The 27362-nt window shown below is 42.5% G+C and overlaps 1 protein-coding gene across 2 annotated transcripts; it reads right to left on the minus strand.

Moving 5' to 3' along the window:
- LOC118078446 (cytochrome P450 2J2) lies at positions 1–24125 on the minus strand. 2 transcript variants are annotated; one of them, XM_088669270.1, is made up of 9 exons: positions 23779–24125; positions 16770–16932; positions 9791–9940; positions 9428–9588; positions 8357–8533; positions 4046–4187; positions 2644–2831; positions 1911–2052; positions 1–771 (listed from the first exon to the last, which is right to left on the minus strand). In XM_088669270.1, the coding sequence occupies exons 1-9, from the start codon at positions 23821–23823 to the stop codon at positions 584–586; spliced, it is 1356 nt and encodes a 451-aa protein (XP_088525396.1). In that variant the 5' UTR covers positions 23824–24125; the 3' UTR covers positions 1–583. The 2 variants fall into 2 exon arrangements, with proteins under 2 accessions (XP_088525396.1, XP_060130292.2); XM_060274309.2 differs by lacking the exon at positions 23779–24125 and adding an exon at positions 21760–22080.
- Between the last annotated feature and the right edge of the window lie 3237 nt (positions 24126–27362).

Here is a 27362-nt window from a genome sequence, read left to right on the forward strand (position 1 = left end):
TACTGATTTAGAATATATAGTTTATTAGCAAGCATACATGTACAGTATCCATCAAAAGAACTTAACCTTCTTCAACTGGAGAATCTGATAGCCTTGCTCTTAGGAGTCTACTCATGTAAAAGATACAATAACATACCGGTATCTCAGTATGGGGTGTGTGTTGGAAGGGGGCTGCAGAAGAGGGAGAGAGGAGGAGGTGTGGGAATGTGTGTGTAAGGGAGATTTGAGGAGAGTAGGGGAGAGGCGGCAGGAAAAAGGGAGTGAGGACAAGAATGGCGATGGAAAGGAAGCTGCCAAAAAGGAGAGGGTAAGGAGGCATGGGGATAAGGATGAAGATGGATGCAGGGGCATGAAAGGGCCTGAAGAAAAGGAGGAGATGGGGTGAAGGGGAAAAGGGGTACAAATCAGAGCTGCAAAAGATAAGAGAGGTCGCTTAAGAAATTGAGCTGCGAAGGTGAAAAGAGACCTCAGTAGTTGCATGGGATGAGATGGGGAAATTCTAGGGGGTTCATATGTCAGGAGTGGCAAAGGGGTCGCCAAGTGGAGGAAGCAGGGGTGCAGCCCCTAATATTTTCCTATTTTCTTATGTGTTGCAACGGGGAACGGCACAGAGTTTATAAGGATGGGGATGTGCTGTAGTTCCTATTATAGCCTCTTGATTGAGTTCTTTGACTCCTTCTGGCAGCTGGAAGCGGAATGCCCTCAGCAGGCTGGTCAGGAAGATGAATATTTCAATCTTTGCCAGCTGCAGTCCCAAACAAATGCGAGCCCCTGAAGAGGAGAAAGGAAGAGGGCAGCAAGTGAGCAATAATTTACTTTCCTGTGTTCATTGCTTTGTAGTTATAAACATTCTCCATAATACTTTGGAAAAGTAGACATAGGATAGCGAAATCATCAAGGCTGCTGTCAATTTCCTAGCCTGGTCAGCACTAAACTTTCTTTCTTCTTGTTATACTTATATTTTGTTCTGTAATTGGAAGTTCCCTATCTCAAATCAAGGAAGATACACTGAGGAAGGGGACAGATTGAAAATGAAGGGCTAGAAACTGGGGGAAGAGAGTCTAGCTGGGAGGGCTCACTTTTCTGTGTGCAGAATAAGGGTGAATATTTAATTTTGATAGAGGTAATTTGCTTTTCTTTCTTTTCTTCCTTTCCTAATCTTTTTTCTATTTTCCCTTATAGATTAGATTGATATTTATTGTGTCTCATGTATAAAACCTTCAATAAAACTTGATTTTAAACTTTTGTCAACTGTCCAAATCAGCAATGCTGAAAGGGGTTAAGACCATGGAGTAAAATGTATTGCCAAACTTACCTCACATTGGTAGAAAGTAGGTTTCTGAATGCTGTATGGAAAAGCACATGAATCTGACCTTTGGAGAATTTGTAAATTAGCAGTGAGGGTGTGTGCTGAATTTCAGCAGGAATAATATTCTTTTGAGATCAGAGTGGGAAAAGCAAGGAAGTGGGATGATTTCATTGCACACTGAGTTCTTAGTGTGCTTTGAAACCAGGCTAAATAAAACCCCATGAAAAGATATCCTTATCATTGCTGCCTGAAAAGAAATGGGATGGCTTGCAGTGGTGATGTGAGACAGGGAACAGCAGTATCCTGGTTCTGGCAGTGATGCCTCTCTCAGGGACAAGGCAGGGGTGGCAAATGTAGGGAGGTCTGGATGGAGACCCCATAGATGTATGTGCACATGTGGGTCTGAAGCCACCAACCAAGAGATCCCCTTAACTTGCCACTGCCCTGCCCCATTCTGCTGACCAGCATTGCCACTCCAGCCAGAAGGACGCTGCTTCTGCTCTGGCCCAATCCCTCATCTGCTGCTGCTGAGGTCATTTCCTGGAGGTAGACAGATAAGCACATCTACAGATCACAACATAGCTTGGTCTTTTGCATTTACCTGCACCAAATGGGAGATATTCTTCTCTGTCCACGAATTGCCCATCCTTGTCCAAGAAATGATTTGGGTTGAACTCTGCAGGTGTCTCCCATCGTGTTGGATCAAGAAGAACAGAGCGCAGATCTGGAAGGATAATAGTCCCCTGCAAAGAAGAAACAATTGACTTGGAACGCATTCAGATCAAAACTTTTTGGGGGGGGTTACACGTAAGTAATCACGTTAGTCTGCCGTAGATGAAAAAAAAAAATCCTTTCCAGTACCACCTTAGAGACCAACTAAGTTCGTCATTCGTATGAGCTTTCGTGTGCATTCTCTAAGGAGCTACTGGAAAGAATTTTTTAAAAACTTTTTTTAATTGTCCCACACTACCCTGAGACAAATCATTGCAGAGACTGATCTGAATTGTTATTATTTTTGGGGTGGGTGACTTTGTATTCATCACCGTAAAAACTTTCTGTATTGGCAGGAACACAATAAGACTTTCCCCCACCTCTTTTAAAATGAAAGCTCACAGCCAGGCTGAGACCTCTGTCCACTACATGCTCCTCCCCTGTTTCAAATGCCCCATGGAATGGCACTTGCCAATGGTGAAACATGTCTGCAGGCGGAGCTCCTGCTCTTGCCCTTCAGATTTTTGACTAGACAAAATGGCTGGCTGCATCTCTCAATATGAAACCTTTTGCTGCTCTTTGCTCTTGGGCTACAGGAGTGCAGCTGTATCACACATTTATACCTTGGGAATGAGAAAACCACACAGCTTCACATCCTTTGTACATTGCCTAGGCAACCCCAAAAAAAGGACATATTTGAAGCGCTGCATTTCATGAATCACAGCATTGGTGTAGGGCAGTTTCTTCTTATCTTGATAGCAGATTGAGTGAGCAGAACCTATGACATCTTCTATTTCCTTGTGCATTTTATCTGAAGAGGATGATGGAAACAGAAGGTTTATTGTGAATACTGCATTTTATTTCAGATGGACATTTATTTCCCTTGAACATATTCCACAAATCTCTGTGAATGCATCTTACTTTCTTGCATTTTTAGCTCACCTGGTCCTCAAAAGAGCTCGTCTGTGTACATGCTTCTTCCCCACTCTAGATCCCAAGTGTGAAATGTTTAAAAGTGAAGCTAATCTCAGTTGTTTCTTGGTTATCCAAGCTGGCTGGATTTGCTGAAGGGCTGGGATCAAAGGCTGTCTGGGTTGTGTGTGTGTGTGTGTGTGTGTGTGTGTGTGTGTGTGTGTGTGTATCTATTCTCCACCCCTGGCCCTCAATATTTCCTACTTAGTTTCACTAATCCTCATTTCCTCACCAGATCTTTGGCTAATGTTACTCATGTAAAGTTAAAAGTAAAGGACGTCTGGATGGTTAATTCCAATGAAAGGAAGGAGCTGAAGGAGCCAGTGTTTGTCCACAAACAGTTGTCCTGGTCATGTGTCCAGCATGACTAAACCACTTCTGGATTCAGGTAGCTAGCCATGTTGGTCTGACACAGTAGAAATATATAAAATAATTAAAAAATTGTCCAGTAGCACCTTAGAGACCAGTTTGTTCTTGGTATTAGCTTTCATGTGTATCTTAAGAAAAGCTCATACCAAGAACAAACTTAGTTGGTCTCTAAGGTGCTACTGGACCACACACACACACACCACTTCTGGCACAACTGGACACCATGATGAGTGTCAGAGTGCACAGAAACGCTGTTTACCTTCCCTCTGTTTACCTATTTATCTACTTGCACCGGCATGCTTTCAAACTGCTAGGTTGGCAGAAGCTGGGACAGACTAACAAGAGCTCATCCTGTCACACGGATTCGAACTGCCAACCTTCTAACCAGCAAGTACAAGGGGCTCACTGGTTTAGACTGCAGCACCACCCACATCCCTCATGTAATGGAGCACGGAGAGGCAGGAGACCCTATAATTAAAGGTTCCATAAAGGATGTGGGGAAATGTTGGTGGGGGAGAATGATCTTTCTAGACATGTAAGTCAAACACTTTTATCTTATTTCAATATCATTTGCCTTCCAAAACTCACACCATAAAGTCACTTTTAACTCTTTCCCGTATGAAACCTTTAAATAATTATGCTCCAACCTAGTGATCAGGAGAAGTCCTGGCTCTCCTCTCTCACCTTGGATATCTGGATGACTTGCCAGGAGGAGAAGTGCCCATTTCAGAGAACCGGTGGTTGTCTCTGTCCCTGCTACAAAGAGGTCAAAAATGCACTGAGCCAAGTTTTCTTCATCATAGGTGGACTGTGGGTCATTCTTGCTCTGGTGTTGAAAATGGAAAAGGTGACGTGTCATTTACACACATTACAATCTGTCCTTCTGAACTTACTTTGTCTTTCCCCTCCACAATTATTACCATACCACCCACACATGCTTCATGTGGAGTGGGGTTTCCTTTTACACTGCCTGAGGTGAAATGGGAAGGTGCTGCCACCACTACCCTAAATATGTGACAATTATGGTGAAATATGGTACTTACCACTAAACATATTTAACCATTCGTTTGTCATCATGATAAGCATTGTTCTGAGAGGGAAGGATGAAAATATATTTTGTCCTTTCTAGTATATGATGATAGATAAGACAGGGATTTGAAGTCATACCCTCGTTTAAGAGCATTTTGTTTAGGATTTTCTGTTTTCTCAGTCCACATTTGAATGTCAGATGAACAGCAATCCAAACTAATTCATGTACAGAAGGAATGCTCCAAAGCAAGACCCCTTAACACCAGGGGTCCCCAGACTTACCGGGCTTTGGGCCGGTGCCCGCCGCGCCGACCGCGCGGCGGGCCAGAGGGCAGGGGAGTGCGCGCGCAGCAGGCCGGAGGGCGGGGGAGTGCGCGCCCGTGTGCATACACACACACACTTACTGGCGCACTGGCGTGCTTCCCGGTCAAAAAAAATCGCCAAAAATCGCTTGTGCGCATGCGTATGGGCCTCCCCCGACCCGGAAGTGCACCGGAAATGACCTCTTCTGGGTCGGGAGAGGCCCATACGCATGCGCACAAAGGATTTTCAGCGATTTTTTTCCGATTTGGAAGATCGCCGCCGCGCTGCGCGCTGGAAGAGCAGGCGGCGGCAGCGGGTGGCGGGGGTCGTCGCGGGCCGGATTGGGAGGCCAATTGGGCCGCATCCGGCCCGGGGGTCGTAGTCTGGGGACCTGCCTTAACACACTTAAGTTTCCACTCCTTTACACTCACATTCCCTAGCCATATAAAAAAAATCCTTCAGTAGCACCTTAAAGACCAACTAAGTTTTTATTTTGGTATGAGCTTTCGTGTGCATGCACACTTCTTCAGATACAGTGAAATGGAAGTTTCCAGGCACTTATGTAGAGAAGGGGTGGGGAGGGGTGGGGATGGGGAGGGGGGATCACTCAGAAGGGTGGTGGAAATGGGTGATTGACTGACTGATAGCTGTTGATGACCGCAAACGACTGCAAATGGTTTTGCATGAAAAAGCAAGGGTTGGGATGGCTGAAGATCGCTTATCATGTATAATGAGATAAGAACCCGATATCTCTGTTCAAACCAGGTCCCTCCATGGTTTTGAGCTTGGTGATAAGTTGCAATTCAGCAACTTCTCTTTCCAGTCTATTTCTGAAATTCTTTTGTAGTAAGACAGCTACTTTGAGATCTTGTATAGAATGTCCTGGGAGATTGAAGTGTTCTCCTACTGGTTTTTCTGTCTTCTGGTTCCTGATGTCAGATTTATGTCCATTTATCCTTTGGCGTAGGGTTTGGCCTGTTTGTCCAATATAGAGAGCTGAAGGGCACTGTTGGCATTTGATGGCATACACAATGTTAGAGGATGAGCAATTAAATAGTCCTGAGATGGTATGTTGGATGTTGTTGGGGCCAGTAATGGTGTTGTCTGGGTGTATGTGGCAGCAAAGTTGGCATCTGGGTTTATTGCAGGCTCTGGTACCAGTGTCCATGTTAAGTCTGGTGGTTGTATTATTGTGGGTGAGGAGTTGTTTAAGATTGGGTGGCTGTCTGTAGGCAATGAAAGGTCTTCCTCCCAGAGCTTGAGAAAGGGAGCGGTCATTGTCCAGGAGAGGCTGTAGATCTCTGATGATGCGTTGTACTGTTTTAGCTTGGGAGCTGTATGTGATGACTAGTGGTGTTCTGTTATTTTCTTTTTTGGGTCTGTCTTGCAGCAGGTTCTCTCTAGGTATCTGTCTGGCTCTGTTGATCTGTTGTTTAACTTCATCAGGTGGATATTTTAGTTCTAAAAAGGTTTGCTGTAGATCTCTTAGGTGAGATTCTCTGTCTGTAGAGTTGGAACAGATGCGGTTGTAACGTAAGGCCTGGCTGTATACGATGGATTGTTTGGTATGTTTGGGATGGTAGCTAGAAGCATGTAGATATGTTTGTCGGTCAGTTGGTTTTCTGTATAAGGTGGTGTCTATACGTCCATCCTGTATTTTTATAGTAGTGTCCAAAAAATGTATTTCTTGCATAGATTGGTTCATTGTTAGGTTGATGGTGGGGTGAAAGTCATTGAATGTCTGGTGGAAGGTTTCCAGGGTCTGTTGTCCATGTGTCCAGATAATAAAAATATCGTCAATGTATCGCAGGTACAGGAGAGGTTTGAGTGGGTAGGAGTTAAGGAAACGTTGTTCTAAATCTGCCATGAAGATGTTGGCATACTGTGGGGCCATGCGGGTGCCCATGGCTGTGCCGCTGATGGGCACCCGCATGGCACCCGCATGGCCCCACAGTATGCCAACATCTTCATGGCAGATTTAGAACAACGTTTCCTTAACTCCTACCCACTCAAACCTCTCCTGTACCTGCGATACATTGACGATATTTTTATTATCTGGACACATGGACAACAGACCCTGGAAACCTTCCACCAGACATTCAATGACTTTCACCCCACCATCAACCTAACAATGAACCAATCTATGCAAGAAATACATTTTTTGGACACTACTATAAAAATACAGGATGGACGTATAGACACCACCTTATACAGAAAACCAACTGACCGACAAACATATCTACATGCTTCTAGCTACCATCCCAAACATACCAAACAATCCATCGTATACAGCCAGGCCTTACGTTACAACCGCATCTGTTCCAACTCTACAGACAGAGAATCTCACCTAAGAGATCTACAGCAAACCTTTTTAGAACTAAAATATCCACCTGATGAAGTTAAACAACAGATCAACAGAGCCAGACAGATACCTAGAGAGAACCTGCTGCAAGACAGACCCAAAAAAGAAAATAACAGAACACCACTAGTCATCACATACAGCTCCCAAGCTAAAACAGTACAACGCATCATCAGAGATCTACAGCCTCTCCTGGACAATGACCGCTCCCTTTCTCAAGCTCTGGGAGGAAGACCTTTCATTGCCTACAGACAGCCACCCAATCTTAAACAACTCCTCACCCACAATAATACAACCACCAGACTTAACATGGACACTGGTACCAGAGCCTGCAATAAACCCAGATGCCAACTTTGCTGCCACATACACCCAGACAACACCATTACTGGCCCCAACAACATCCAACATACCATCTCAGGACTATTTAATTGCTCATCCTCTAACATTGTGTATGCCATCAAATGCCAACAGTGCCCTTCAGCTCTCTATATTGGACAAACAGGCCAAACCCTACGCCAAAGGATAAATGGACATAAATCTGACATCAGGAACCAGAAGACAGAAAAACCAGTAGGAGAACACTTCAATCTCCCAGGACATTCTATACAAGATCTCAAAGTAGCTGTCTTACTACAAAAGAATTTCAGAAATAGACTGGAAAGAGAAGTTGCTGAATTGCAACTTATCACCAAGCTCAAAACCATGGAGGGACCTGGTTTGAACAGAGATATCGGGTTCTTATCTCATTATACATGATAAGCGATCTTCAGCCATCCCAACCCTTGCTTTTTCATGCAAAACCATTTGCAGTCGTTTGCGGTCATCAACAGCTATCAGTCAGTCAATCACCCATTTCCACCACCCTTCTGAGTGATCCCCCCTCCCCATCCCCACCCCTCCCCACCCCTTCTCTACATAAGTGCCTGGAAACTTCCATTTCACTGTATCTGAAGAAGTGTGCATGCACACGAAAGCTCATACCAAAATAAAAACTTAGTTGGTCTTTAAGGTGCTACTGAAGGATTTTTTTTATTTTACTTCGATCCAGACCAACACGGCTACCTACCTGTAACCATTCCCTAGCCATTTCTATAGATGCTTATGGATGGATGTCAACCCACTTTAGCAACTAAAATGACTATGAGAAATATTTTTTTTGGGGGGGGGGGGGACTCAATGCCATTTTCAACTGAGATTCAGGAAAAATGATGCTGGTTTCCAGGCAAGAGATTAGTCTTCACTTATAACAGGGAATATAATGATTCCTTGGATGAGCAGCATTCAGTTTCAAAGCTCATACTTACTTTCTCCATCTGAAGCAGATAGAAATCAATGAGATCCTGTGGCTCATGCAGAGACTGATTCTCCTTATGCTTCTCTATCTCCTCCTTTGCAAATGAAAGCACCATCTCTGTGCAGGACAAGGCCTTCTTGTGGGGCCCTGGGAGATGTTTTATGAGCCATGGGAGCGTTTCATAAAGCTAAAGCAAAGATAGCAGAAATGCTGCCATTATGGCGTATTAGTTTGAGTCTCACTAAGAAGAAAGAAGGTGTCTATAGCTTCTTCCAAATCCCACAATGATTGGATTCTGTGAATTATCCCTAGCTGAAAATGTGAAAGAAAACTGTGGCTCAAAATATTTTTCCAGCTTCCAGGCATCATTCCAAAACTGGGCACAATTGTGGGACCCCTCCTGGAACAAGTTAGTGGCCTTTTCTGGTAGTTGGAGAATAGGGATGGGGGGTAATTCAAGTAAGTTTCTTGAGAACTTTTTTTTAACAAATTAGGAATGGATGTAGAAATGTGGAGAACTGAACTTAAATTTGGGGAAAGGGTGTAGTTGGTTCATACAGAAGGGGGCTGCTTTCCTCAGCAGTAAGAATACTGCTTGAGTTGCTGGTCTCTCTTTCATTAAAAAAAACCTCCAGCCAAGGTGGTGGCTGCAGGGGCCTCACTATGGACGCCATCATGATTGCCACTGCTAAGTGGGCAGAGAGTAGACACATTTAGTTTTCCATGATGGCAACAAAACTATGTAATTCTCTTTCTTGAGAATATTATTTTGTTCTCCTCTGTTCCCCTTGGTGGGCTCTCAATGACCTGTTCTGAAGGTCATTGTTCCATTTTTATCCCAACGTTCCTCCAAAGAGTCTCCAGTGGTGGACAAAGTCTTCTTACTCATGTTTTTATCTCAAGGATAATCATGAGAAATTGATCAGGCTGTGAGATAGTAAGCGGCCCTTTTCTCAGATCAATTTAAACTTGATCTCACTTCTCCAACCTTTTATCCTCTATCATTATGGATCACAAAATACTGATTTGTGGTATTAAGGGACACCTGTTTGGCTTAGTAGGAGTGAAAAGGACTACTCACACCATGAACAAAGCTAGTTAAAAATGTTAGGACAAAATCCATGGCTTCTATCAGCTTCTGGAACTGTTCATCTTCAAGAGCAAACCGTTGCCCAAAAGTCACAGCACATATCACATTGGAGACTGAATTAGCAATGGGCATGGAGGGGTCTAGTGGTTGACCTGCAAAATAAAGTTATACTAATGTTAGTTCAGCTCCTCCTGTTCATACTGAGAGTGGGATTTCATGGTAGCGAAGAGAAACTGCTGCGATCTCCATTAGGAACCAAGAAAAGCATATCACATACCTTTCTAAAATGGACAGAGGTAGTACACAAATATATCTCCATTTGCCAGCTCAGCACCATCACCCATCATCACATACCCTTTGAACGTGCAAAAACCTCCACGAGCTGATGAGCCTCCTCTGCTATTTGGTGCTCCATGCCTTTCTTCCCCAGCCCCAGCTTCCTCATGGTAACTACACCAAACTGTCTTTGTTGCCTCCAGCTGTGACCATTTGAAAATAAAATACCTATGGAAAATCAAGGAGAAATTATTACTTACAGAAATCAGCGTGAAAAGTTGCCTTCTCAGAACTAACAATGTTTACTGAAGTTCATTCCCCTTGCATGCAAGAGCTACTGAGTCTCTCTAAAGCAAAGAATTACAAGATGATTCAGAAAGGATTCTGGGTACAAATTGGAGGGAATTTAGAGGAAAAATCTATTAAGCTTCTGGTGATGCTATTGGGAAAAGAATGGAAGTGGTGGAAATGGAAATTCTTTTCTTTTTCTCTTGCTAAATTTCCCTACAGGAAATGGGATCACAAGATATAAAACTGGGCGTTTAAAGTAATGAATATACAAGTAAATAACTATGAATTCTTTTAAAATAAATGACTTCAGAGGAGAGTTTCCTTTTTAAATAAAAATGAAGGAGTTATTGTTTTTAAACATGGAATGGTTGAAATTTTTTTTGGGGGGGGAGATAAAGTCATCATACAGGATTGGAAGAGGACTATTCTTGACACTTATCGATGTCTGGGGCTGAAGGTGGGCAAAAAATCACCTAGCAGAACAAGGAACAGGCTGGATATTATCCTGGAATACAGTTGGATATCATACTGGAATGAACACTTAAAATGTTTTGAATATATATAATTTACAGAAGAATAATCAGAAGTTGTCTTTATTTCTTTCTCTCTTTCACTGTTCACGTTTTAATTATTATTATTATTGTCTTCTTTTATCTATTTTGCTTCTGCTTTTGTTTTGTTTTGCTTACTTCTGTTTTGTTATGTGATGTCCTCTGTCCTGGGTTAATGAGGGTACACACATGAAGGTGATAGCTGCCCTGTGTGAGAGGCAGAGAAGGAAAGATCTCCCAGGGTGGGAGACTAGGGAGAGAAAGGGAAGAAAGGGTCCACTCCCTTCTGTGTGAGACAAGAGTTAAGACCTACCTTTGAGAGAGGGCTCTGCATTTCTCTCTCTCTTTTCTCTTTCCCCCTGTGTTATTTATTTATTTGATTAGTTCACATGCTGAAAAGTTTCAACAAACAAACCCAATTCAGCCATTTTTTTCGCAGTTTTTAAGAATATAATGTGTGATGTCAACCAGTTACTACTTCTACTGGTTCCGCCAGACAGGTTTTTTTTTTTTACTGAGGGTGAATTCTGCACCATATTCTTCATAAGACCATAGTGCGTCAATGGTGGATTTGTTAGTTCTTCTGCAATGCTTCCTGAACACTCCCGCATTATTGCTGTCTGGGGAAACTAAATATATTGCAACGAAAGTGGGAGAAAAATAACTTTACGCATTTGTAGTTTTCAGCAGAAAGTTAAAGGATGTGACAGAATGGAAATGAAACTGTATGACCACCTCAAAATCTTTTCAGGTGTAAATAGTATTGAAAATGGTGTGGGATATAACCACCTTGAACGTATTATGAGCACAAATCATTATGAAAGTGCAATAAAAAGTTTTCTGGAGGTGCCCTTAGCACCAGTAATAAACTGTGGAGTTAGTGATGGGAATTGTTGGAAAAGCCAGCCCCACAGTAACTCACATCTTGGCTTTCAGAGTTACTGTCCCTGATCTTTGGAACAGCATTCAGAAAATGACAAGCACCCACTCATTCTACCTTCCACCCCCCAAAAGGAAGACATTTTTACTATTTTTATATCTCTCTATGTTTCCTTGAGACATACATGCAAAAAACAATTCACAATTTATAATGATGATGGTATCTGCCCACTATATCTGTGATTGCAAATATGTTCACCTGTTATGATTGCTACATGAGTCCATGCCCAAAACATTTTGGAAGAGCTTGCCAAGAGAAGCAGTGTATTGTGCTTCTTAGAGATATCATAATCAACCAGATCTTCACATGTGCTGAACCCATTTCTTCATACACCCAAACTAATGTGTCATTTGAGGGCATGAGGACTAGCCACTCTGAATGAAACAGATATCCAGTGGGAAAATCCAACTGGGAAAGGAGTCACTGCTTTTTCTCTCATTAACATTCTGCACTTGCTCCTCAAGATTCCTGCCATGCCTTCTTGCTCTTTGAAGTTACACAGAATGATTGGTGCTGATATAATTATTTTAATTACTGGCAATTGAGTTGTAATGCATGTCTGTGATTAAATCATAATTTCAAAAAGGTTTCTACACACTTCTGCTGATGAGGAATAGACATCCTGAGCCACTTGGGGAATTCTCAGCCTATTGTGATTCAATCACAGGAGTGACAGAAGCAGCAAGTCCTACAACAAAAATTTGGGATCTTTGGGTTGTATTCAAGTAAGATCATGCTCACAGTACATTCATTGGAACGAATGAACCTAAGTTAGTTATGTCAGACAATTTCATTACAGTGGAACCTCGGTTTATGAATTTTCGGTTTACGAACGCCGCGGACCCATCTGGAACGGATTAATCCACTTTCCATTACTTTCAATGGGAAAATTCGCTTCAGTTTATGAATGCTTAAGTTTATGAACAGACTTCCGGAACCAATTGTGTTCATAAACTGAGGTACCACTGTATGTCTACCCCTAAACAGAATTATCCTTGAATACCACTACATCTTAGCGGCTCCATATAATCCTCCTACATGTACTTAAATACTTGTACATGGCGCAATCGGCATCCTGTTCTTTCGGCTCTCTTTTACGTTCAGAATTGCTAGGCTGCATTCCTGAGCAAGGTAAGCCTATCTCACTCTCACTGTGTAAAGGAGTCAGATTCCTGCTGCTCTCTAGTTTGTCAGTTCTGGCTCTTATCCCCGCCCCCTTCTGATTCCTCTCTATTTGTCAGAAAGGGAACGTCCCTGAAACTGGCCTCCCATTACTTTCCAAATCCTGCACCTGTCTTCTGCCCCCCCCCCCCCCCGGTTGATATCAAGCCAGTAAGAGTTACTCTTGAAACCCATCACCACAATAAATGTAATTACCAATTACCATATTGGCCTGGATATAAGCCACACTCCCCCCCTCCAAATTCCAACCATGAAAATTTAAAGTGCGGCTTAAATTCATGAGCTTACAAAAAAAATTGCTTTTAGGATATTGCTGCTGAAACAGATGTATGGTAAAAGGGAACAAAAAAATGTTTTATTGCCGAATTTGCAAACTTCATTTGCCATTTACCCGTCTGAATGCCTGCGGAATTGTAGCAATTGAATAGCAATTTGCAATTTTAGCGATTGTACGGTAACTTTTGCGGGTTTGCAAGATCAAAGACTTAAATTGGCTCGGAGTTACAATTCTACCAACCACAGTGATTTTCAGCCTTTAATCTAATTTTAAGGGAGCGGCTTATATTCGGGTATCATCTCCCCCCCCCCCCCGGAATTTTAATGGTGTGGACTATTTGTGGGTGTGGTTTATATTCGGGCCAATACAATGGTGGTGTTGTTGTTGTTGTTGTTGTTGTTGTTGTTGTTGTTATCAAATCTTGGTTGTCGAACATAATCTGTTCAACTGAGGCACAGCGTCCGATTGGTTGCAGGAGCTTCCTGCACTCAAGTGGAGGCTGTGTCGGATGTTTGCTTCCATTTTTTTTTAAAAAAACAGAGCATTTACTTCCTGATTTTTTGGCCTTCAGGAGCTGAAACATTCCAAAATGGAGGCGTTCAAGATATGAGGTTTCACTGTAATTATTATTACAACTAGCTGTACCCGGCCACACATTGCAGTGGCTTAGTCTGGGGTCCCGTTTCCCAGGACAGGGAGAGGATGTGACCCAACCCCGATCCCTGTTTGTTCCCCCCCATAAAGTATTCATAGTTTGGGGAGGCTCTGTGAGGGTCCCCCGGTGGATCTCGGTGGGCGAGGGGGGTAGGGGGGGTACCTGCAGGTTATGTTCGGGAGGGAGGTGGCTTCAGGATGTGGCCTGGGTGTGGAGGGTCCGACTGGTTCTCGAGGCCCAGCCTGGATCTGGAGTCCTGGCCTGGGTGTGGAGGTGGTGTGGGCATCGGTGGCGGCAGGATCCAGCCTGCCTGTCTCTGGTGCCATCGTCGGGGGTGGGTGAGGTGGTTTCAGGCCTGGTGTGGATCTGGAGGAGCGGCCTGGTCTCTAGGCCCGGCATGGTTGTCGAGGCGGCATAGGCGTCGGTGGTGGCAGGGTCTGACCTGCCTGCCTCTCATGCTGTGGTTGGTCACAGCTGAGGCAGTTTGGGGACCTGGTGTGTGGAGCCTGGCTGTGGAGGTGGCGTCAGCGGTGAGGATGGGGCTGGTCTGGTGAGGTAGGAGGAGGGTTTGTGGGGGTGTGGCAGCACTCCAGAAATGGCATCTGTTCCTTTGCCGTCACCTGGAGGGAGCTAATTCCCCCCCACAAATTCATGTTTTCACTTGTAACAGGTGTCACATCTGTGTAATCTAAGTTTATGCAAACACTCATATATTGGACTGGAACATTGTGTCCAAATTTGAACTCAATCGGTCAAGCGGTTTTGGAGAAAGGTCATGACACACAAACATGGACCTTTTACATTTATAGATATAGATCGCCGAAGAACTGATGCTTTTGAATTATGGTGCTGGAGGAGACTCTTGAGAGTCCCATGGACTGCAAGAAGATCAAACCTATCCATTCTTAAGGAAATCAGCCCTGAGTGCTCCCTGGAAGGACAGATCGTGAAGCTGAGGCTCCAATACTTTGGCCACCTCATGAGAAGAGAAGAATCCTTGGAAAAGACCCTGATGTTGGGAAAGATTGAGGGCACTAGGAGAAGGGGACGACAGAGGACGAGATGGTTGGACAGTGTTCTCGATGCTACGAACATGAGTTTGACCAAACTGCGGGAGGCAGTGCAAGACAGGAGTGCCTGGCGTGCTATGGTCCATGGGGTCACGAAGAGTCGGACACGACTAAAGGAGGTAGAAAGTGTGAAGCCATCAGTCTAGCCATAAATCCAGAGAAGGCAAAAACAGTCAAAATCGCCAATAGTATGAACTCTCAAAGTAAAACGACACCAGAAACGCCAGTTGTTTGCGTTACAAAAATTCTAAAACCTAGAGGCAAACGGAAAGGTTTACCACTCGTCTATACATTTGAGGGTGATGTCAGTCAAAAAAGAATTAGGATTAACAGCGAGAGCAAGCTGCTTCGTGCATCCAAGTACATAGAGACATAAGACGAGATGACACCAATAGACAAACGTTTGTAGAGAAGTTTAAGCAAGCCTGTTTACATCGTCTGAATCCAGAGAAAGTCTACAGCGAAATCGAGGACACCTGACAGTTGAAAAGTATCCAAGTCAGTCGTTGCACCAAGAGAGAGCATTCCACAATTCAAAAGGAAACCAAGAGACTTTGAATTGACACTGACAGCATCCAAAGACTTTTGAACATCGTGGACATTAAGTACGGTATTTTGAAAACAAAGATCTCGAACTGATCAACACACCATTTACAACCATGATGATATTGCATGTCAATTGATTTATATGCTATTACATGTAGATAAATGTTTCAAAAGTGTATGTACTTTTACTGATGCTGACACAGTTGTGTTATATGTTTGAACCTTAAAGGTAAGAGTAATATAATTTAAATGTCAATGTTTATGTTGGAAAATGTAGAGAGCAAAGGTAAGAGTCCTAGATTATAGAACTATAGTTGGCTGTGTTAAATCTTATTAGGCTATTTGTAACAGGGGGTTACTTAAAACTAGCAATGCCCTGTTACAAATTTAAAATGGTGGGAGGTATATGTGGCGAACCTATTTAGGAAGAAGGTTGAGCAAGTAAGGGGTTAAGTTTGGAACCTTAGAACCCTCAGGGGCAGGTGCTGGCAGAGTATAAAAAACCCTTCCCAGTGGCAGTTAGGGCAGTTGAGTGCAGTTGAGTTGAGTGGAGTTGAGTTGCAGTTGGGGTTGGAGGTGTCAGTGAGCGTCAGAGAGCTAGGTGGATTATTGGGGGAAAGGAACACAGGATAGGAGTTTGAGGTGAAACTGGTGACGTGGTTTAATTAGAGGTATAGGCCGGTAATTAATTTAGCAGGTATAGGGTAATAGTTATAAGTTTATGTATGACTTTATGCTTTCAGTAACCACACGCTTCTGTACCAACAAATAAAACACACTTGTTATTTAAAACCTATCCTGGTCTGTGTTATCTGAATAAAGTGCATGTATCCAGCTGGCAGCCTGAAGGAATCTGCAGCTGCGGATACAAAGTGTCATTGGTGCAGCATCAATCGATCGTGAAACATCCAGTGGTGCTGTACAGGTTCATGCAGGACCGTGGCAATGGGCTCTCCAGATTCAGATGCTATAGATAGAGCAACAGAATAAAAGAATAATAGAACTGCAGAGTTACAAGGGACCCTGAGTGTCATCTGGTATTTAGCTGTGTATCTTTGCCCCTTATGGAATTGCTAGTCCTTGTAACCTGTGCCTTGCCAAGGTACCAGTCAAAGCCTTCAGCAGAAAGAATTCAGAGTTCGAGCTCTTCATCCAGTACTGAGGGCCAGGATAGAAAATGCATTACAATTGCAACAGGCAACAAACTTCCACCTGCAGTTGAATCTAACCACAATTGCTACATCCACAAAGCACTTGCCAGTTGCCATCCATCAGGGGTGCCAACTTGAATAAAATATGGGGAAGGGAGCAAGTGAGCCCCACCTTGCATCATGCCCACCATTAGAATGGCTATTGCCATGAACTTAGAGGGAGCCTGGTGGGCCCCTCAAATATTTTAGGGGCCGCTGAAGGGACCTCAGCCCCTAGTTGTTCACTCCTTAGTAACCCATTTTCTGTTGAGTGCAAGAGAACCATTTTTCTGGTCAGCCCTTTAAATGTTTTCTCTTGGGAAAATACCAGTATAAATTATACTTCACTACTTACCCTTTCCTTTTATCATAGTCCTAAGGAAAGGAGTCTGTGGTCGCTCATCTAATTCTTCGGAGTAGTCAGTGAGTGTTTCTTTCACTGCTTGGAATCCAGACAGTATTACAATGGGTAGATGTCCTATCCATAGGGTGAAAATATTTCCATATTGCTTTCCCAGCTATCATTTGGGTCAAAAGAGAGGAGAGAAATGATGTGTTCAAAAATGCAGTTGGATATTTCAGCTTAATACGAGAGCTTCAGTCTCCGTCTCTGGAGCTTCTCACTATGTGCAGTTCTCTTGCTGCCATCTTTTTCCCTCCCTCCCTCCCTCCTTCGTTCCCATAATTCCAACCCATTTGTTTTACTCCCTTCTGTCCATGTTGCCCCTGTCTAGGATCAGCACAGCAGAGGCACTTCATGGTGACCAGCCCTCCGAAGACAGAAAAGTAGACGCACAAGTCATTGCCAGAAAATGATCTTGCCACAATTATTTTGTGTGCAGGGATGTGGAAACTCTCGAAGCTACGAACATGAGTTTGACCAAACTGCGGGAGGCAGTGCAAGACAGGAGTGCCTGGCGTGCTATGGTCTATGGGGTCACGAAGAGTCGGACACGACTAAACGACTAAACAACAACATGTGGAAACTGTAATCCACAAGATGCTTTCAAACTGCAACTCCCACCATTGTTGACTACTGACAATGGTTGTTTGGGCAGATGGGCATCATAGTTGAAAACATCTGGAGGGTACCAGGCTGCCATAGGCTGGGCTAGAGCACTGGGTCAGGTTTCAGACCCACGGTGAATCACAACAGGAGCATCACCACCATACAAATATATGGTAAAGAATTAAGACAATACATGTCTGGGCTAGAGATTATTACCAATTCCAATGTTTTAAAAGGTAATACGTTCATATCTGATGGTTAATTAATTTATATTTTTTGAAGAGTTTTCACAGATGCAGTTGGTGCTTTCTAAATGACTCTTTGGAGCTGATTTCACAGCCCTGGCCTTGTAATCTTGGTGAGAGTATTTCCTGGAGATTAGCATTTGCTCTAGGCTTGCCATACATCAGGAAACACCCAGATGTATGGCAACGTGATGGGAAAAACTCAACAATTTTGGTGGTTTCCAAAAATATGGCAACCCTAGTTTACTGCAGAGATTCATTAAGAGGAATTTGGTATATTAGTCTTTAAATTGTTTTTAGAGGTGCTTCTAGTTTGAGTAAACAAGATGAAAACTTCCCCAGGTGTAATGGCTCTCTATGCCTGCATTCTCATTCCCTGTCAGTGAAGGAACATCGCTGACACCAGGCTTAAGAAATTAAATACCACATGCAGGTTAGTACCTATGAGAGGCTGCCATGAATGAATGCTGAGGACCTATGTGGTCAGTCTTTTTTTTTTTTTTTTGGAATAATATTTTATTCTTTTTTTCCATATAGAATGTTACATTTGTTACTTAACAATTCTATTCCAATTCAACAAAACAAGTGACTTCCCACTCACCCAACATCAATGTTTATAACTTGCATTCTAAGTTCAATCTTACCTAATTTCATCCTCTCTAACATGTTTTTGAATATATTCTGCTGTTTTCTTACATTTCAAACCCCGCCATGGTCTTTGCATATGGGAAATAACTTTTTATATAGAGTGGAAAGGGTTTCCAGTCCTCTTTAAAAGATTCTAAATTTGTATCTTTTTTTAGTTTTTGCCATCTCTGCATATTCCAAGATTTTCATAAACCATTCTTCCTTTGAAGGTGTTCTCTCCTCATTCCTCAGTTTAACAGTATACAATAAATATTTTTGATCAGTAATTTTTAATGCGTATTTTCAACTTTTTTTCAAATAATATTTATTCGTTTTCAAATGCTACAAAATACACAAAATCACAAAAAGCAAAAATAATACATAGAAAACAAAAGAAAAGAGAAAAAAGAAAAACATATCAATTCTAACATTTTTTACTTAACATTGTAGACTTCCTCGATTCCCCCCACACTGGGTCCATATTTAAATCCAAATTAAGCAATTTTCATAATATATCTTATATCATTTCACACATTTTTATCATTATCTCTCAATTATTTTTATTCTAAACCTAAAATATGCCAATTAATCCAAATCTAACTTTATTTTTCCAACCATCTATCTTCTTATTCGCCCCTTGGCCTAGAATTAATTCCCAAAAATTCTCCATAAATTCAAATATTACTTCTACTAACCTAGTACAGTGGTACCTCAGTTTAAGTACACAGTTGGTTCTGGAAGTTCATACTTAACCTGAAGCGTACTTAACCTGAAGCAAACTTTCCCACTGAAAGTAATGGAAAGTGGATTAATCCGTTCCAGACGGGTCCGTGGAGTACTTAAACTGAAAGTACTCAAACCAAGGCGTACTTAAACCGAAGTATGACTGTAAAGATAACCTGAGGGAAGGGACCTGAAGTTGCTCATCAGCAACTAGTACCTGACAGCAGACTAAACAGGCACACATGCCACAGAGTACAGGTGTCTTCAGGAGAGTGAGATGTATTGTATTTAAATTATTTCTAAATTTGCATTAATTTGAATCAAATTTCTCCTCCAACCCTACTCTCACAACAAACTTGCACAGTAGGTTATGCTGAACGTGTCTGCCCTAAAGTCACCCAGTGATCTTTCATGGTTGAGGGCTCATCCACACTGCACTTTCTAGACATGGGTCGGGGCTTTAAAACTCTTCCAGCGGCGCTTTCACCATGGAAACGCACTCTTTGATGCTTCATCTGATCACTACACCAAACTGGTTTTTTAGTCTAACTGGTTTGCCAGCTGGGGCTCACCCAGACTTCAATCAAGTTTCCTGCCTATTAGATGCTTCAGGCCTTCCTCTTTCTCCTTGTTGCACACTCCCATTTCTGCATCTAAGTAGTTTACCCTGTCCTCACCCTTGGCATGCCTAAGATGAGTTTCCAACATACTTAAACCAAGGTATGACTGAAGCATACTTAAACCGAGGTATGACTGTAACATTTAAACAGTTAAATCTAATTCACCCCCCCCCCCGACTCAGGGTCTCCCAGATGAATCAGCCAGCTCCATAAGCCGTTCCAGTTTCGGACCATCTTAATCAGTCAAAAAATAACATCCATTATTACTTCTCACCCCACTCCCACTCTGTCACGCCTTATCCACCATTCTTCCTTCTTCATCCACTGCTGCCTCCCCACTTCTCTAGCTGTTACACAATGCCACCCAACTACGTTTCCACTTTTCAGTGCTTTTACAATTTTTAATCCCCTTGAATTCTGATCCCAGTGTGGATCCTGCCATCCCTCTATCACTGGGGGTGGGGGTATTATTCCACACTGGTTCGTCTTTGAAAAACCTTTGAATCAAGCATGGGTCTTGTTGTCCCCCCCCTCACTGAGGGAACAATGTTCCATGCTCCTTCCTCTTCTTCTTTAGGTTCAATTGGTTGGTCCAGGACTGTTGGTTGTTCATCTTTTTTTTCTGAAATCTCTATTAAAATTAGTCCTTTTTTGGTTTCCACACAGTTCTAGTTTATTTTTCCAATATGTATAGTGTTCTGGTGCACATCACTTTTTAAATCCAAAAGCAATCTCAGGAGTTCCTCTTGAAAGTCTGTGAAGTCAGATGATATTATGTCTACTGACATCTTGCTCATCTCAGGTTTCATGGGAACAGCACAGATTGCAAGGCAGGAAATGGCGTAGTTCATATTTCCAAACTTCAACAACAGAAATTATGTCCAAACTGATTGCAAACTCACATTTTAAATTCTTTTTCATACCTTGAAACTCTTATGTACATTTATGAAAATAGCATTATCAAACTTGTTTTTCACACCCAAATATTTTATGCTCTCTTCAATACTGACCATTCACGACCTCAAAGAGGTAAACAAATTCCTTCCTATTGTGATGTCCCCTCCAGGGACCCGACTCCAGCTTCTAGGGGAACTTTCCCCAGTCCAGAATGAATATTTTTACAGGGATTTTGCTGAGTTCAACCCTTCTCCCCTTTACCCTGCCTTAGGGAGAAGGTTTTAAATCCAATTTTTGGAACTTGAAAGCTTCCTGTCAATTTTTCCGGCTTCAGGCAAATTAACTGCGTCACCGTTCTCTCAATAGGGGAGATTGACTTAACACGTGCGGAAATAATTTTTTTTAAGGGACCTTCGAGCGTGTGCAGAGAGCCCTCTTCATTCTCTGCAGCAAACCAGCTCCTATATAAAATTGGGGGTCAGCTTTGGCTTCCAACTCCACCAAGCATGTGTGAGAGAGGAGGAGGAGGAGGAAGGACTGCTGTTAAGAGAGAGAACCTAAAAGGAACTCAGGGCGCTAGTCCCTCACGTCTTCCCTTACTTTTTGAGGTAGAGATTCCGCGACCCTGCTGGAACTCACTTCCTGCCCCCTCCCCCAAGCTGCTCCGCCTCAGCCACATCTCGCCCAGCCACTGATCCATCTGCCCGCCGGGCAATCTCAACGTGTCGGCCGTGTGAGGCATCGCCGCTGCAACACGAGAAGCGGGAGCCTCGCACGAAGGCAGGGAAAGGGGCAGGGGCGATGGGAAACTTCAACCCTGATCATAAGCGTTCCCGCCCGCCGCGCCGCGCCCTCCCTCCAGCTCCCTGTCGCACCCTCCGGCAAGGCCAAGCGCGGCGGGGAACCAGAGAGCGGGACGGGAAGCTGGAGGGTGCGGCTTGGCGGGCGGGAACACCGAACTCGCGCTCCGCTGGGCTGTCCTCTGCCTCTGCCCACCAGCCCCGCCAGCAGCGCCACTCTCGCCTGCAGCTGTGCCGACCAGCCCTGCCTCTAGGGAGGGGCAGCGGCCCCCCTGCCCCACAGTGGGTACACCCCTGAAGGAGGCTTATGGCATTTACCATTTTAACTCAGGCTATTCTTCAAGCTTAAATTATCTTAATTGTTGGGGAAAATAGATAAAACAATTGCTGAAATTAGACTGAATTATCACTAAGAAATAAGTACCTTAATGAAAGTATCTTCATGATGCTTCAATCCAAACGTCCACAAGGCTCCAATGAGAGGAAGCTTAAGAGGTCCAGGAGGATATTGCCTATTTGACCACAGCTGTTTTATGAAGTACAGAATCAGAAGAACCACCAGCAGAGCAAACAAAAGTGCCCATATCTCCATCCTTTTCTTGCTGTCTCTTTCTCCTTAATCCTCTATAGGTTGCCTGGTTAGGTTCAACTCTCTTTCTTTAAGGACTTTTTGCTTTCCTCAGAGACATCAGCAGTACTCTCTGTTTTATATATGCTCAGTTATTAAAAACAAATAAACAACAAGTGTTGTGACACCATATGCAAATAGCCTTGGAATGTGATTGCAAGTCTTGTAATCCAATCAAACACTATAATCATTCTAATATGGGTCACACAAATGAGAGGATGTGTCATTAATATGAATTATAATTAGAATTCAAGCTATCTTAAGAGTGATTTCGTGACACAAATATTTGCGAAAGAATTTTGTACCAAATATTTGTAAAATAAAAAATAAATATGAGAAAAGCCCCGCTGGATCACACCAAAATCCTCTCCAGTGCAAAGAGAGGGGATTACCTCTGTTCTCCCTTGAATAGTGCACAGAGCCAAAGGAGTAATTTGAAAGAGTAATAGTCTTTCCTGCTTCTTCTTTCTGATCTATATGTACTGGATCCAACTTTTACCCAGACCCTTAGGAAAAGCAAAGTGTGTATGTATAAATTATCTCTCTCTCTCTCTCTCTCTCTCTCTCTCTCTCTCTCTCTCTCTCGGAGGGGGTTCATCTGGGAGAGTGAGGACTCACCCAAATGCATGGTGCCTGCTTGGAAGTGGAAGAGAAACACCCCTGAATAATTTCATTCCGTATAAAAATTAGTTCTTTTATTCATGATTTGCAGCAAGATTTTGAATCTTCTTCATTTGTCAAGGCTTCTGTCTCAAAACAGAAGGAAATGTTTGCTAATATTAAAATAGTTTAGGGAAAGAATGGGTAAGAAGCGTAGGTGCCAACTTCTATTGGATCCCCCCAATAAAATATTTTGAGGGACCTTCTCCACCCATGTTCACTATACACCTTTAGGCGCCAGGCAAAGCATTCCTTTTCAACCAGGCCTTTGCCTGACTTGATCTACATCTTATACCCTTTTTAAAAATGCTGGCTCTTTTCGGGTTTTTTTATTGGGTTGTTGGTTTTGTTTTCATTTTATGTATTTGATATGTTATGTAAACTGCCCTGAGACCATTGGGTGTAGGGTGGTATATAAATTGAATGAATGAATGAATGAATGAATAAATAAATAATGTTGACAACAATCGGGGGTGGATAAGGCCAAGAGGCTCTTCCTTTTCCTGCATTGGAGGGGAAAGGTGGAGGAAGGAGACTTGCTGACCTAGAAAGTCAAGGAGTGGTCAAAGAGAATTAAGAGAGATACATTTCCACTGTCTCACTCCCCAAAGAGATCATCATACAGGGCGACCCAAGCAGTTTGTGTGCCAAAACCTGGGCCTAAAGCGGAATTTAAATGGCTCTAAAAAATAAATTTCCTCCAAGAGCGCCAAGTGAACAAACATAATATAAGAACAGCATCAAATAAAACAATGAAAAAGGAATGAAACTGATAAAAGGTTAGTGGGATAAAAAAAGTTTTTAGGGACTGCTTAAGGACTGCAAGAAAGTGGGTCAAGCAGCATTCAAGTGTGGGGCCACCAGTGATAATGTCATTTGCCACTGGTACTCATCAAGCTGATTGACCTTAATGATGCAGATCAGACAGAACATCTAGGTCTGGTAGGTTCTAAGACCATCTTTAAGTCTCAGCTGGTTTACATGGGTAGACATAGCCTATACAAGGCCTGCCCTTATGAGTGCCTGGCTGACCTTTCTAGCTATGTGCAGGGAGTCACCCAGCAATAAATCACATAGGGTATGATTATAACTCTTGACTAGAAGATAACTATTATTAGAATAATTCGAATATTAGAAGGAGCAAGGCCTGCTCACCTGTGCCATGCCACAGCAACTCTGTTCAGTAGGTCTTGCCCCCATGAGGCAGTTGTGGAGGCTGAAGGTCTCCTCCTTGCTACAACTGTTTAGATCTCCTCCTTCCCCAGGTCCTTTCCAAGCAATCTAAGTCTCCACTGAATCACCCTTCTCTGCTCCTCCCTCTTCATACCTCTTCTGGTCCTGGGAGACCTGTTGCAGGGGAGCCTGTTGCAGCAGGAGGGGGAGACACCCTGTCTCCTTCAATAGTCTGACTTGTCTCTGCCTCTTGGCCTCCCTCATCTCCTTCTTTTGCCTCTGCTTCTGGACTTCTCTCTGCCACAGACTCTCCCTGACTCACCACCAATCCCTGGGCTCTCAGCCTTCATCCCTTGGAAATTCCCCGGGTAGTACCTCCCACATTCCTTGGTGTTCAGCCAGTGCATGCCATCGTGCCTCAAAACCCTCAATGATCCCTGGCATTTGGACTTGTGCCCATAACATATGTTCATGACTCATGGTTCATTAGGTTTCAATGAGAAACAGAGATTGTACTAATTACAACTATCGTTACTATTTGATTGTGGGGTGGAATTTCCATGTTTGAAAGAGATTTTGATTTGATTTTTTTAATTGCACCTCCTCCATTTTGGTATTGCATATTATAGATCAGATTCTAATTTGCCATGTTGATTTGGTTGTGTGGGCCAGCTACAGGTCTTCTTAATCCTTGTAAATCTGGTTCTTGAAAGCAATGTATAATCAGGACTGCCTACATGCTGTGCTGACCCCAGTGGGTCTCTACATTTGGTTCTAGGTCATGGCATTCACCTGGGTCCCAGTGAATTGTAGAATTGTAGAGTTGGAGGGGACCTTGAGGCCATCTGTCCAATGCCCTGCAATGCAGGAATCTCAGCTAAAGCATGCATGACAGATGACCATCTGCTTAAATACCCCCAGGGAAGGAGAGCACACAATCTCCCGAGGGAGACCTTCCACTGTCAAACCGCTCTTACTGTCAGAAGGTTTTCCCATATGTTTATTTCTGAATCTTATTTTTTTGTAACATGAAGCCATTGATTTGAGTACGACCCTCCAGAGCAGGGCTGGATCTAGACATATCAAAGAAGCAATTCAGATAAACGTGTTGTATTTATTATTATTATTCAATTTTACAATTAACATTTACATTCAAATAATAGTCATAATCATAAACATATAGGAGTCTCTGAATCCTTGGACTTCCCTGAGCTGAGATTCCATGGGTCCATGTGTTCCATTGTTAATCTTTTTCAACTGCATCATATAATGTTCTCCATTTTTTCCTAAAATTCAATTCTTGCCATAGTTCTTGTTACATTACAAGTGTTGTTTTTAAGTGTTTACAGTGTTCTCCAAATGAACTTATAATTTCCCCCCATTCCTTATTAAAGTTATTCTTCTTGGTTTCTAATCTTTCCTGTCACTTTCACAATTTTGACGTAGTCCATCATCTTTATCAGCCATTCTTCTCTGGTAAGGACTTCATCTTCTTTCCTTCTCTGAGCCAAAAGTATCCGCGCCGCTGTCATCGCATACATAAATAGTATTTTCTGCTCCTTTGGTATTTCTGTACCTTCTGATTTTTCCACAAAGGTTCTTTTAAACATATTTTTTCAACTCATTATATATCATTTCCAACAGATATTTGTAGCAGTTCTATACATTTTTGCTAATTTAGTAGGTGTTAGATACCAGCGATACATCATTTTCATATACCGTAGTTTTCCTTCAATGTATAGCATGCTGTGAATTTTAAATATTCCCTCCATAACATTTCCCAAGATGAGAATTGTATATTGTGCCCAATATCTCTTGCCCATTGTATCATTACTGATTTAACTTCTTCATTTTTAGTACACCATTCTATACATTTTCGAAAGTAACTTTACATTATTTTCCAGTAAATCTTTTTCCAATATTGAAATTCCTTATTAAATCCATTTCTTTTATCCATTTTGAATATATCATTTAATTGGTGATGCTGTAACCAATCATTATTTTCATTTTCATCTGTTGTTCTGCTTTTGTTAACAACTTTTTATAAATTGCTCATTCATTTTCTGCATTTAGCTTTTTCAAGGATATCGCTTCTAGTGGGTGGAGCCACCATGTTTTTTGCTGTAATAATTTTTCATATTTCTCCCATACTGCATAAATTGATTTCCTTAGCAAGTGGTTTAATAAAGTGGTTTGTGCCCTTTTGTCTTTTCATATCAAAGATATGCATGCCAACCAAATCTGTTATCATGACCCTCTAGGTCTAAAATGTTTACATCTTTTAAAAAATGCCCACTCCCTAAGCCAGCAAAGACAGGACGCCTAACATATAACCTCAAGTCAGGCAGGGAGTATCCGCCTCTTTCTTTAGCATCTGTTAATAATTTGGATTTGAACTTTGGCTTCTTTCCTTGCCAGATAAATTTAGAAATATGTTTTTGCCATTGCCTGAAATGTCCTGCTCCACTGACTATTCGTACTGATTGAAATAAAAAGAACATTCTTGGCAATGCATTCATTTTTATTACAGGTGTCCTTCCCCATTTAAACGCATTGTAAACTTCATACGGGCAAATTCCTTTGGCGAAAAATAGGACTCCGCTGCGCCATCTGGTGTCATAGTGTTATAATGCATATAAGGAGCTTAATCTTTACAAATGTACCTGAGTCACAGGAGAAAACTATTACTTCCCTTAATCTGGACACTATATTTCTGTTGATGCAGCCTAGAACAGCTTTAGCTTTTTTGTTGCTGCATCACACTGCTGACTCATGTTAAGCTTGTGGTCCACCAAGACCCCAAGTGAAAGAGACAGTGTTGTTGAAGAGAAAGTTTCAGAAAAGCAAACTTTTTTGCACTTTTATTTTTTTCAGCCCCAAGGTTGTGAAACAGGAGACATGACAATGTCTCACCAGCTTTCTGTACATGATAAAATGTACACGAGAAATGTGCTTTGCAAACTGCAAGCAGCAAGATTCATTCAGCCCAAGGCAAATTAATTTGCTCCACATCTTAACTGTTCTCAGGTCAAGAATCCAAACAGTTTTCTTGGAACATACACAAGAAAAAATGGGAATTTGCTTCCCATCATCATCATCATCATCATCACCATCATCATCATCATTATTGAATTTATATATCGTCCTATTCCTGGAGGTCTCAAGGCGGTTCACATAAAAAGATCCTTTTTGACATTCCCTGCATTACAGAGAGATGGCCTGGATGACCCTCTTGATTGTAGGGTGACAGGCAGAAAAAAGAAAGAAATTTGTCTGGATAAAAATCCAGTGTAAAAACAGCTGTGTGGGGTTTTTATTGGAAGTAACCAGCTTTTTGTCACACCCTTAGTGGGTGCCACTCTGCGGCACCTCATTTGCATACATGCAAATGAAGTGCCGTGGAGCATTGTGGGGCAGCACTTTCTGTGCTGTGCTTGCTGTGACTTGAAAGAGTGTGGGCTGAAGTTAGCCCAGGTCCAGGTCCAGGTTTCCTTCAACGGAGACAGCTGCTGCCTCGTTTTAGTCACTGCTGCCATTAAAGGAGCGGGTGAGGCAGGAGTGCAAGT

Source organism: Zootoca vivipara, chromosome 5, assembly GCF_965207765.1.
Source record: "Zootoca vivipara chromosome 5, rZooViv2.hap1.1, whole genome shotgun sequence".
In the NCBI taxonomy this organism is placed as follows: Eukaryota; Metazoa; Chordata; class Lepidosauria; order Squamata; family Lacertidae; genus Zootoca; species Zootoca vivipara.

Coding starts and splice junctions, on each gene's coding strand:
- LOC118078446 (XM_060274309.2), bottom strand. CDS start 21,927: ATGGAGATATGGGCACTTTTGTTTGCTCTGCTGGTGGTTCTTCTGATT. Junction 9,941..16,769: donor GACTATGATAAAAGGAAAGG/GTAAGTAGTGAA, acceptor GATTTTCCATAG/GTATTTTATTTTCAAATGGT. Junction 8,534..9,427: donor TAACTAGCTTTGTTCATGGT/GTGAGTAGTCCT, acceptor TCTTTGCTTTAG/CTTTATGAAACGCTCCCATG.